At 35.1% G+C, this 13,415-nt stretch overlaps 1 protein-coding gene across 1 annotated transcript in view; it reads left to right on the forward strand.

Moving 5' to 3' along the window:
* HCRTR2 (hypocretin receptor 2) overlaps positions 1 to 10,293 on the forward strand; it is a 36,306-nt gene extending 26,013 nt beyond the window's left edge. Inside the window, exons 5-8 of the mRNA XM_035543059.1 lie at positions 4,334 to 4,554; positions 5,983 to 6,104; positions 7,221 to 7,421; positions 10,100 to 10,293. Coding sequence (XP_035398952.1) covers positions 4,334 to 4,554; positions 5,983 to 6,104; positions 7,221 to 7,421; positions 10,100 to 10,293 — 738 coding nt within the window. The remainder of the gene's footprint in view (positions 1 to 4,333; positions 4,555 to 5,982; positions 6,105 to 7,220; positions 7,422 to 10,099) is intronic.
* The last annotated feature ends 3,122 nt before the right edge of the window (positions 10,294 to 13,415 follow it).

Below are 13,415 nucleotides of genomic sequence, written 5' to 3' on the forward strand. Positions count from 1 at the left end.
CAGTCTGAACAAAAGTTGGAATAGAAAGTCCAACTATCAGAACTGAGAGATTGGAATTGTCTGATGGGAACCATGTGAACCTGGCTATTTTCAGTAATGAGGTCCCTTCCAACATCAACCATTCTGTGATTCTGTGACTCTGTAATTTATAACATGAACTTCTAGTTGTTCAAGCCTGACATTAACAATATATGAAAGAAAATGAAAACAGTAAACAACAGACTATCAAGCAAACACACAACATGAGAACTGAAGTGGCAAAAATGATGTGAATTTTTTTAGGAATGTTTTTCCCCCTCCAACAATATGAACTGGTGTCAGCTTGTTTGAGAGTCATTTTCTGGGTGTGAGCAGTGCCATAATCTACTGTGCATCAGTCTATGGTCCTCTCTGCTGTCTTCTGCTTTGTCTGGGTTTTATCTATAGCTGTAGGCCCCCACCATCCTGTCCTGTCATTCTATAAAGGACAATAAACTCATCCTGTTGAAGAGATTATGCAACATATTCCTTTTCCTCTCAAATGGCTCTAACAGTGGCTGACATTTCTTTCAGGATATGGGCATGAATCATTTCTCTTTCACCATTATGTCTCATATCATCTGAATTTGAGGCTGTCCTGGCCAGTGTATATTATCTGCCACATCAGAAGCATGTTCCACATGGTTCAAATTAAACCACTGTGGAAGTCCCAACTATTTTAAAAAATAAAAATCAAACCTTATATTGACAAAAAATATCTTATGAATAATTAAAATATGTGGAAAAATGACTTTATGACATTTTGATATTTGATTTTCAGAATAGCAATTATTCTCACTTCTAATGATATTAGGTTAAACCAAAGTAAAAATCTATCTTTTGAAGTTAAAATTATCGTTTTTGCTTTTAACTTCTTACATTTATAAGACCAAATAAGAAGATAGTTTCAAGACAAAATTTAACCTTTACAATTTGAGGGGACTCGTCATGAGGAAAAAAAAAAAAAAAGTTTTGCTGAGTTTCTTTTGAAATTAAGTTCAGTCTAACATAGCTCTAAGATGCTGTGTGTTGCTGAATAATTATCTGTGACTCTGTCTTGTGGTGGCCAATGATCTTACCACCATATTCCTTAACCTTCTGTTTTTTACTTTCTTTACAATCCTCCAATTATCTCAAATTGCCCATAAATTTATTTAATGCGGGTAATTGTTCTTAACCTTCATGTAGCTTGAAAATACTTGCTGGGGTTCAAAGCTGAAGTTGAGTGGCTGGAAACTAAACTGTTTGGGGTTTGGGTGTTTGTTTTCAGTTGTGTTTTCGGTTTCATCTTCACAATATTTCTTTTCCTTATATATGTTGCACACTAACAAGTTTAGGGTAATTCTTTTTTTTTTTTTTTTTAATGGAGTGTGCTGTGCATGCTAAAGAAAAATTTACAAGGTATCCATAAGATACCTTGTGCAAGAGCTCTTAATATTACTGATTATGTCTTCAAGCACATCTTTACATATAAGATTTGCAATCTTTGATTTAGTGATTCATCTGTGCAAAGGCAAGCACAATCATGCCACAAATATTAAGATTTCAAGTAATTTATTTTAATTATTAGAAAGGAAGTAGTGACCTAGAAGACAGTGTTCTCTTGTGGGTTTTGAGTGGATTAAAAATGCCATCTGAACAAATAAAAAGGACTGAATGGACATGGTAAAAGTGTTGATACATAATTCATATTATCAAGTCTTGTATACTCGGTTTTATTGATGTCCAAATGCATTGACACTAAAGTCTATTTATATTAATAACTAGGAACGCTGCCCATTTTTATTTTGTCAGCTGAAATATTCCCTTCCAATCTTTGCAAACAGTTATTGCATTTGGAAAGATTTTGTCTGCTTATAAATCCATTGACAATAATTTGAGTAGGTAGAGGAAAGGTGCATCAGAAAGTAACTATGCAAATTTTAGTACTTGTTTGGACACAGCTAGAGGCCTCTTCGTGAAATTTTGGGATTATACAAATTCTACATAACTATCTCTATAACTGATTCAACAACCAAAACAAATGCATGCATTATGCTGGCATTTGTATACTTGTACGTGCATAATGCATGTTTGTTGCATTGTTTACATAAATGCCTATTTGTAAATGTCTCTCTGTACACAAACACTTATGAAGTGTTTTGTCCCTTAGAAGGTACTCATTCAGCTATGCATCTGTGAGTATATAGTGCTTCTTTTTTTCCTGATAAAATTCTTACTGTATCATTGGTTAGTATACTACCAGTAGCAAACCCCAGTTATTTGCCAGGTAAAGACAAAGGAAAAAAGGTTCAGTAGAAAGTTTCTCAGCACAAACTCATGAAGATTTAGCAATTTGATATGTAGTACAGTGACATAGTACATGTATAGAGTCCCTGCCTTTGATCACCTATTTGATAAGCTATTGAAGACTGCGGAAATAGCAGAAAAGACTCTTCTACCTACACAGACAGGTAGAAACCATGTACACTGTCATATCTAACATTTCTCTAGAAATAGCTGTTTTGAGAAACTTCACTGAAGTTGCATCTAGCTACTAAGGAAGCTGGTCACAGTATTCTTCCAGTGAATCTTTGGCATAATCAGGAGGGATAGGTCAGGAGAGATTTGGCTGAGTATCTCTGCTTCCATTTCCATTATCTGAATGGTAATTCGGATAAATGGTAATTTGGTATGAGTGAAGATGAATAAAAAGTTTCCATTTCTAAGTTAGAACACAAAAACAAAATACCACTGATAAGACAGAATCAGAATCTTAGCTTATGATCCCTGTAGTGCATGGCAAAGATACATTGCGGTGCTACAGCCCACAGCTAAGTATGTTAAATCCCTTGGAATAGGACAAAACATGTCCAGGTGTAAAACTGTCTTGACTTATTTAGCTGAATGAGTGGGAATCCTCAGAAGAAGTGCAAGTTTTTTTTTTTCCTTTGTGTCCACAGAGACAATAGTTAAAATTAAATAGATAATAATAATAAAAATAAAGTTATAATATATCTACCTGTTCTGCTTCATTGATTTACTGTTCATTATAAAACAGCTTTGCCAAAGGATTCCAATAATTGTAAATCAGGTTTGATGGTGCACATAAATGCTAAATTAAGGGCTTGTCTGTGCAAGGAAACTATTCATGAAAAAATGCATAATAGCTATTATAGAACAATTCTGCATTTGCATGCTTTAATTTTAGAATAACTGTTTCCACTTTAACTTGTTTTTTGTTTGTTTATTTGTTTTTTTTTCTGAAGAAAAAAAAAAATAATATATACACAAAGTCTCATTCTCTTCTGGGCACTTTTTGTGGATTAGCCCTACTTTTTAAAATTCTACAATAGAGGATGTGAATTCTGCACATAATTTTAAATATGAACAATTTTACACTCATGGGACTTGTCACCCTGCAGACAATTTCACTACTTATGAATAAAACTAAATTTCTGCCCAAAAGATTTTCGTAATGTACAATATTGACAACGTTATAAATTGATTTCTCTGAGAAAGTCCTTGTCATCTGTAGTCTTATGAATGAGGCTGTAGGCAGGAAATAATTTTGAAAAACTGAAGCAAAATTTCTTTATTTGGCCTGGCTTGTATGAGTGCACACAAAGAAAAGACAGAGATTTTTATTTATTTATTTTTTTTTAATAGCTAGGTGCTACATCTACCCATTGCATGGTGTCTTTGGCTAACCTAACTCTTCCTGTCTTGGAACTCTTCTGTGATTCTCCCATTCCTCACTATGTATTCATTCAATTTTGAAGAGCTTTGCATGGAGATCCACATTTTAGCTGTGACCTCTTTAGCTGTTTCGTTGTCTTTTAGGTTGTATATTTGACATTTTTATAGCTCTTAAACTTATGTGGGCTTTCAATCCTTGCTTTTCTATGCTGAGAAGTTAATATCTTAAAGTAGCAACATAGTAATAGGATAATCTATTGTCATACAGAAAACATTTAACATAGATCTTCATAGCAACATAACTATCGTAGTAGTAAGTATGTAGTCAGAAGATGTTGGTAAGTATGATAGTCTGAAGATATAAGCAAGGCAACTTAAGTGGGAAGTGAGGGTAATTTTAATGCATCAGTTGGTATATTTGGACAAAACAATTTTTTGTGCACTCCTTCAAGTGTGTCTGAAATCTGGTTTGATTCTTCCATCTACATCAGTTAATTTATTTATTAAAAAAAAATACTTTTCCATACAAGCTTACCTTGTATATGTCAACATGTCTATTTTTCTTGTTATAGATACCCACAGTGCTAGTTTTTCAAAGTGCTAATTTTGAGGATGTCCCTTGTTCTGTCTTGTTTAGATCCCAGGAACTTCTTCAGTAGTTCAGAAAAAATGGAAGTCTCTGCAGCCCTCAACACAGCAACGAGGGCTGGGACAGTCAACAAAGTCAAAGATCAGTGCTGTGGCAGCTGAAATAAAACAGATTCGTGCAAGAAGGAAAACAGCACGTATGTTAATGGTTGTCCTCCTGGTTTTTGCACTTTGCTATCTACCAATTAGCATCCTGAATGTCTTGAAAAGGTAAAGTTTATCCCAAAATATAAACACTTTCTGTCTAAATACAACCCAATGTTATGAGATTCCACTTATTCTGACAGATACTTTTGAAGAAACCTACCTATTTCATGATAAAGAAATTGAAAATAAGCATACAGTTGCAAGAAAAACATGTATCAAACTTATCTGCAGTACTGAAACTGTAGGCCAGATAGTACAAGTCTTATTAATAAGCTCTTCCTCATGAAAATGATCTAACCTATCTCCTCATTAAAACCTGTCATTTAGGTGGGATTACAGCTTGTTTGCTGTAAATGAACCCTGGAAGTTCATTTCCCTAAAGCAGAAGCTGAAGGTTATCAAGAGAGAATAGCGTTGTGACTTGGCCCCAAGGATTGTACCCAAGCTCCATCATACACAATTTTGAGACCCAATTTTCAGCCTGATTGTAGGCTAATCCTTTAGTTCTCCAGGAAGCTCCTTTTCACTTTTTTACCCTTTTCTCTCCTGCTCATTTAAGATGTAATTGTTTACACTCTGCTTTTTGTACAGTACTTGACAGGTTTTGATATAGTTTCATCTCTTGAGACCTCTGGCATGCCAATAAGTAATGACATATAGCAGATTTTATCTGGAAGCCATTAGCTGATTTCAAGAGGCAAAGCATCCTAAAAAAAGAAACACTTCTGTTGGTGGTTGAGGAATATTTAATTTTTTAAGGAGTAGTTTCAAGTTGTATACAAAAGCTAAAATACATCCCACTCAATTCTGGCACTTTCCCAAGGTCTAATTTAAGTACTTTTCATCCTCAGGTCCCTTGGTAGTTAATGCAGAGAGAAAGAAGTATTTCCATATGGCAGCTCAGGCTACCTCTGATCTGAATGACAGAGTAACTACAAAGACCGTTTCAACTACAGTAGCAGAGAAGGCCTGTAGTTAGATTTGTGTTTAAATAGCTAAATTAGGTGTAAGGAACCTGTGTAAAGCAGATTTCTCTAGGACAGAAGCCGTTATTGTAGCCTCCATAGCTCAGTTCTGGACCCGTTCAGTGCTTTTCTAATTCCACAGAGACCTTGTTTGTTGGAGAATGGGCCTAGAGCTGGAAACCTCAATGTCATTAATTGGTCAAAAGAGACTCTTCCCATGTTTTTTCTGTTTTGTTTTGTTTTGTTTTTTATCTAACAGCCACTAACTTTGTCTACTTAGCAGAAAAGTCCTATATCTGCACTGTTGCAAAGTACTTATGTGTCTATAGTCTCTCTATTGTGCAAAAACACCAAGAAAATATTTTGAGGCATAGGGAGAAGATTTTGTTCTCTCAAGAGAACAAGAAGTGTTGAATCAGCTTTTCTGTGACAAATAAGTAATCAGGGAGAAAATTAGTCTAGAAGTTGTGATGACCTCTTTTTGTATGATTTGCCATCTTTCAGATTTGCTTTTCTTTTTCTTTAGGGTTTTTGGGATGTTTAATCATGCTGATGACAGAGAAACTGTATATGCCTGGTTCACATTCTCACACTGGCTTGTATATGCAAACAGTGCAGCTAATCCTATTATTTATAACTTCCTCAGTGGTAAGTTGCTGTTACCTAGAACTCAAGTTTAATGTATAGTTTAAATGTAATGAGCCATAGCAAATAAAATTAATGACTGTGTAACATCAGTAGAGCTCCTCCAGTGGGAGCTAGATCCTCTTGGAACAAGTTGCCTGATGTATCCCATTACCTTCAGGGTATCTACCTATAACTAACCTAAATAGTGTCAGGGCCTGAGTCCAAGTGCTTGAATTTGACTGTCCATGCCATTAATTTTTTAGAGAAGTCACTGGCATGACTTTGATCTGAAACAATTACTATTTCCCTAAATCTCTGGATACTGTCTGAGAGTTATCACAGGCCAAGGGCTGTCGCCATTTGGCATTTTATATGCAGCTATCAGATTTTGGAAGCTGTGAGTGTTTAGTAACACTTGCATGGCCAGACTGTGCCAACTAGGTTCAAGGCCAAAGAACCAATCAGGATGTTATTTACTTACTAGTGTAAGTTTGTCTTAGCTTGTATTTGCCTTATTTGGCTATGAATGGCAGAAAGAGGACCTAAACTGGTAGTATTAGAGCCAAATGCAGGGAGGCAAAAGTTTGTTAATCCTCACTACACATTTGCCCCCTGTGTTTTTTGTGGTGTGTAGTGTGAGGATGATCTGAACAATTTACCATGAGCTCTGAAAGCAGGCTGTTGAACACTTTGAATTTTCTTGTAAAATGTATTGAAGTTGAAATATGGGTTAACCATGCTTCTCATTTCACATGTCAAGCAATGATCCAGTCATTTAAGCCTACTATTGCTCAATTGGTTGTTTTTATTAAATGTGTTGTGAATCAACAAACTATCAACACCATAATTTCATAAGTCATTCTACTTTGTCCATCCTGTCTAGCCAAGAATAATTTAGGCTTCATACCACACCTAACATATCTTCTTACAAAGGTTATATTTTGTCTTTCATTCTCTAAGTTGTTGAAATTGTGATTTCCTACTTTAGTAGCATTAGAAAAACATCTGTTTCCAGATATTCCAGAATATTCTGGATTAAATTTGTATTAGATAGCTGTTTATTTCTAATCTATGAAGTTGGTTGAAATATGGTTTACAGTAAATTTTTTTTCATGAATCTTTTTTTGTGCTTAACAGGGAAGTTTAGAGAAGAATTTAAAGCAGCATTTTCTTGTTGCATCTTTGGCATTCACAGTCACCATGATGAACGGCTTACCAGAGGTCGTGCCAGTACAGAGAGTCGGAAATCCTTGACCACCCAGATCAGCAATTTTGATAATGTTTCAAAACTTTCAGAACATGTTGTATTGACCAACATAAACACAATTCCAGCAAACGGTACTGCACCTATTACCCACTGGTAGTATACTTGTCCCTATGTTTTTTGATGCCATGAAATTAAAATGTAATTGTGCATAGAAAAATCTTTGAATCTAAGCAGAGCACAGTGAGAGAAAGGTGCTCACAATTAAGAACTGACAGTAAGAAAAGTAATTTATAAGATATATTTTATAGGGTATGCTACAACTTTGATTATATTGTGAATCAAAATCTCATATAATTTATTTTAAAATCTGAGTTGCAGTTGGGGAGAGTAGGGTAAAAGTATTTTATTTAAAGATTTTCTTTGGATCTCTGCATTCTTTAGTCTCCTAAGTATAAAAAGAACAGGTACCTAAAAGAGTGAAAATAATTTTCCACAGAGTTGCAATGTGTTTATAAAGAGGTATATTCTACTCAGAGGTAATTCTCTGAAGTTGTGGAATATTTTATAACAGATATCTCTTTTAGCCAAAATTGGGTGTACAGACTGTACTACGTGAATATCCTTGACTTTTTCACCAGGCAAATATCTGCTCACCAGACATTCTGATGTGGGTTGGGCTGGTCCAATAAGAAAGTCATGTGAATTTCTGGTCTCACATTTTTATTTTATTTTATTTTGATCCTTTTCCTGTTGTTTAGGTATTGTATGTATTGAGGATCAGCTGGGAGACCAATCTTGATTTTTCTCTTATACAGATTGATAAACAGATGACTATAGTCTAAAATGAAAGGCAGAAATTGTTCAAGCTTTCCCAATTCCAGGTAGACACTGAAATGATCGTGCAATTCCCTAGCTTTGTGAAAAAATTGAAAATGACATAATTTATTATTTGATATTTCTCAATACATTATACATTATATCTCAGCTGGACTTTACAAGGGATGGGATTCATCCTTCTTCTCCTAAGGGTGTGAATGTTAGTTGTCTAGAAATTAGCTCAGGCTAGGACTATATAGCTATATATTGATAACAGAGAAATTGGTATGTCCAAGGACAGCTAGTCTATTCCTGAAAGTAATATCTAAAAAGGAAGAAATAAATTACCTCTGAAGACATATGTTCTCTCCACTTATTGTAGAATATTCACAGGGTGACTCACTTAGACACTTCCATTTCAAACCATTAAGATTACTTGCCCAAACATAGGATTCTTGTAGGTGCCTTTCTAGAGCAAAAGCTGAAGTCTGGATTGGACACTCCATGATGTCTAAAGCAATAGATACTAACATGTTGGAAAACAAACCCAGATACAAATTTCTTCTGTGTTAAGAGGAGTTTTTTCCTCTAGGACTTTAGGGTGGGATTTAAATTCAGGATGAAGATACCTAAATGTAGGTACAAATAGGTGCTGTATGTGTATAAGCACCCAAAAGAGATATAGTCTTGATTAGGTTACATAAACACAGGTATCTGAGACTCCTTATGGTGCTCTTTTTACCCTACAGTTTTATGGTACTCTTTTTGCCCTACATTTGCTGGTCCAGAAGCACACAGATCCTCTGTTACACTTGCCATCTCTAATGGGCAGGTGGTCACAGTCCTATGCCCGAGTGTTTAAAAAGGATACTAATGCTTTGCTAGCTGTACTGAGCCCCTATAAACACAGTCAACAATGCCTAAAAAGCCTTTTGACACACTCCAGAGTAGGTACCTGGCCATTAACCACTGTCCACTCTCCACGTTGTAACCATGTTGGCCAGATTTCCACTGAGTACAAATTTAGACACCTAAGTTGTCTTATGTGTTGATACCTAAAATCAGGTTTCTTAATCTTGAACTGAATCTCATGTGCAGTCTGAATGGCAAGCATGGTATTTCTCTTTTTCTGGTGATCATATACTCACATTGAAAGTGCTGGGGTAGTGGAGAGACCCAGTCCCTTGAAAAACAGATTACGAAAAAAAAGTTTTGTTTTGGAATCAGGTACAGATTGTCATCTGCTCCTGATCAGTGAAGACACTCCTGTAATCAGTGGAGCTTTCCTGTAAACCTGTTCTTACTGAAGTCCTTATGAAATGCCCCAACAATCCTAAGACTTTGTGATTGCTTTGATTAAAAGATGCCTTCCCCAGACTGAGAAATAAATTTGCATACTTAAGAATAAATTTCAAATAAAGGAGACAAGGCTGGCAAGGAAAAGAGTTCTAGGCATGGAACTTCTGGCAGAGTGTTAAGATGAGGTATACATCTTATTCACTCTTGGGCTGTGTTTCAGCTATACAAGTATTAGTCTTGCAAAGTCACTATCTGTATGTGCAGTAAAGCTCTTCTAGATCTAGCAAAGACTAACCAACAATAGGATTGCAGTGATCTATACATTAATCATTCTCCTTTTCCTTCCTGTCCTGTATTGACAACTGAACCTGTAGTGCTCCACTGATCACAACAGCACCTGGATAAGGAAGACGGGGCAATTTACCAAATAGCACATGTTAAATAAGTAGTAGAACACATTTAAAATGTTTAAAAGTTTAAAAAATTAAAGTTTATGCATCAGAAATGCCCTTAAGCTTCAGTCAAGAAGTATTTGCTTAAAATTTGCAGTGCAATTCAATCATTTTTTTGGCAGGCCATTTTGTTAACAGATCACCATCTCTCTATACTGTTCAGAGAAAGGGCCAATCACAGGGTGAGCCAGTCAGCTACCAGCTACAAGCAGTAAGTTCATCTTAAAATCTTTATCTTACAGGTATCACAGCTACACTCAGCCCATTGAAGTCAGTGGAACTGCATCTCCACATACCAGGGATGAACATGACTTCAAATTTAGACGAAGCAGTGAGAATTTCTGCAGAATGCACTGGCAAAACAGAGAATGCAGAGTGGGATAAATTTGTCCCCAGCATAACTAAATTTACCTCGATGGAGTTACAGCAAGGATGACTTTGGCTCAATACATGTACGACCACCTGAGAATGCCACAGTTTTTTAGCTGTGTTACGGACTAGGACAACTGGACAAAGGGATTCCTACAAAACGACTGCCTCTTCTATTTCTTCTCAGTCTTATGGAAACCTACTTACCTCAGTATGAGCTAAAAGAATATGTCTTTAGAAGTCTTTTTAAAGATTGGATTGTATCATACTTTGTAAATACTGTAGATATTTATTTTTATATATTTTAGATTCTGTGGAATGTTCCAAAATGTATCATATAAAGAACTCTAAGTATTTGAAAGAAGTCTCAAACATCATTTATTTATATCCTCTTTCTATTAATGAATTACTTATTTACAAGGAATGCTTACTTATGCACTGGTGGTATTCTGGAATTACTTTGCACTTCTAGTACAACGCTTGTAGTAAATTCTATGTTCATTAAGGAATTTTCACTTTAGATTGATTTTGGGAGATTCCAGGGTGCTTTTCTAAGCACAGACATGCTTCTAAGATGTGAACACAAAGTGCAGAAAGTCACACCCCTTTTCATAAAAGTACACTAAACAGCCAGTCTTTTTTTTTTTTCTTCAGATGAGTGCCTAGAAAGCAACTACTTAAATAAAACTTACGTGGTGCTCAAAGGTGCTATAAGCTCAAAATTCCTACTCAGGCCATTAGGAATAACAACTGTCAGCACCCCTGAAGAACTGGACATTTTAACTTTGGTAGTTCATTTTAGTCCATAATGTCTGCAAGTGTTACTCCAGAAGATCTCTGAAGATACTTAAAATAGAAAACATTGGTTATCTTGCTTGTTTTCACAGTTGTTTTCTCTCAACTGCCATTTAATACTAATGATACAAACAACAGATTTATGTGCCAAGAAAATGTCAAGTTTTGAAAAATTAAAATAAAGTATTTCTCTCTGGAAGTTTAGAGGAGATATCTCATTGGTCTGGTAGATCAAGTATTCACACATCCATTTTCTATTTATGGAAGAAGCTCCCTGGCCTGGGGCTTCCTACCACACATTGTATTTTTTTTATTATTTTTCTTTTTCCTTTATGAATGAAGATAATGCATCCCTGGTGACTTAGTTTACTAGGGATAAAGTTCACTGTCAGTTTTGGACTCCTGCAGCTCTCTTTTGACATGCTGGAAATGGAGTTTCTGACCTTAATTTTCCCTTTAGTCAGATAATTTTTTCTCTATTGTTTCCTTAGTTCTCTTTTCTTATTTTCACTCAGATCTTCCAATTAAAAATATTAAAACATTACTAGGGATTTCTTTTAGCCACAACTTAAACATAGCAATACCTTTTTTTTTTTTTGAGAGAGAATATAAGTAAAAGATGAGACATAGCCACTTACACATCTATTTCACATCTATTTATTTATTTATTTATTTCCTGGCCAGAGCAAATAGCATATCTTCCAGACACAAGCAATACAATTAGCACTTATCTAAGTGTTTTAATTATAAGGATGGGTACAAAGTGTTAACTAATTCTTGCCTGAGCATCAAATATGATTATCCAGGTAAAGATTTGGTTATTTTTATGAAAAATAAAAATAAAAAAATTTGGGTTTTCTAAAAGAAATGTTTTAATGCAAATATTCTTATTTATTTATTTATTTTATTCATTCCTCTTATTTTACAAAATTTGAGAAAAACAGACATTTTCTTCTGAAAGTTCTCTGTAAAGATAAACTCAATAGTGAAACTGGAACATACAGGAGAGGAGAGCAGATATAAATAAAGATAGAAACAGCTGCAAGAAGACGGAAAGATTTTAACAGCAAAACAGAATTTAATGTCTTGTGTGTGTGACAGAAATTAAAGTATCTTAAGCTTCTGGGCTTCTCTTGACATATGAAGTAATACTTAAAATTAAGTTTGGGGTGAGTTAGAAGAGTGGTTGGCTGACTGTCATATCTACAAAACTTTGCCAACATGGCTATTTTGATGTACAGCTGTTCCTGTCTTCAATAAGAATAGGATTGCAAAACTGCTCTACTCCTTCTTCTTATCCATCAGAAAGATCACTTGAGGAAAGAGCATTTCTTATCCAGCCTTTAAATATTGAAAAAGATCTGAATGCTGAGCTTAAATTGGGTTTTGTTACCTCTAGCTGCTTAGGTTTTCTAATATTTTCACTAGCAATTTAGGAGAATAGAAATTAAGTTCTAATGCCATTGTTCCTATTTGGTCATGGCATCATTAGACATGGAGTTTGAATCACAACATATTTGTTCCTGTGTAGATAATTGGTGTTTGTGCCACCATCTTTCTGGTACATTGTTTCTCAACATATTTCACAGTCTTGGAGAACTGATATCCTGACCTCCTGCTGCTTTTTGTTGTCACTGTAGTGCTAAGCTGATGCCCTGCAGTCGCAATGACTGCAAAATAATTTCTTTCACTCTCCTCCTCCAAAAAAGTAATTTTTTCCCCCTTTTCTTCTGGACTGCATAGAGGGCACAATGTCATTCTAGGATATGAGCAAAACTGATGGATGTCATTAAACTGGCATCATGGGAAGGAGCACACATTAAACTTTACCTTAACTCAGCTCTCACTGTAAGATGCATCACAACCTACTGCTGCAAGTTAAAATCAGCCAAGGCAAGTTTAGCCATCCAAACTAAAATAGCTGTCAGTCTATTCTGTTCACTTGAAAATAAGTCCTCTTTTTTTTTTTTCTTGCTGTTGGATATGTTGAAGAAAAAGTATTTTATTTTATTGAATACACTTTAAAAATAATAAATTTACTAAGTTAAAATCAGTTATAAAAAAATAATAATAATAATAATACATGCAAGATTGTATTTTCCTCAGCTAAACAGAGAAAAAGTAAAATCCAAACTCCTCTCAAGCTCTGGCTCTGCCAATAGAGATAGAATTTCACCTACCATATATCTCTGCTTTTTATGCTGGATGTTTTATGGTTCCTTTTTGTTTAAATCTTTCAAGGACCAAATGCAATTAAAAATGTTCTGTATGGTATAAGCAACTTGCAAAAAGAAGTCTCATGAGTGGAATGGTGAGATCAATAAAGATCTACTGCTTACTCCTCCTTCCAGTGCAAGAATCAAAGAGCATCCAGTCAAGCTAGGAGGTGAAACC

This window comes from Cygnus atratus, chromosome 3 (genome assembly GCF_013377495.2).
Source record: "Cygnus atratus isolate AKBS03 ecotype Queensland, Australia chromosome 3, CAtr_DNAZoo_HiC_assembly, whole genome shotgun sequence".
Classification (NCBI taxonomy): Eukaryota; Metazoa; Chordata; class Aves; order Anseriformes; family Anatidae; genus Cygnus; species Cygnus atratus.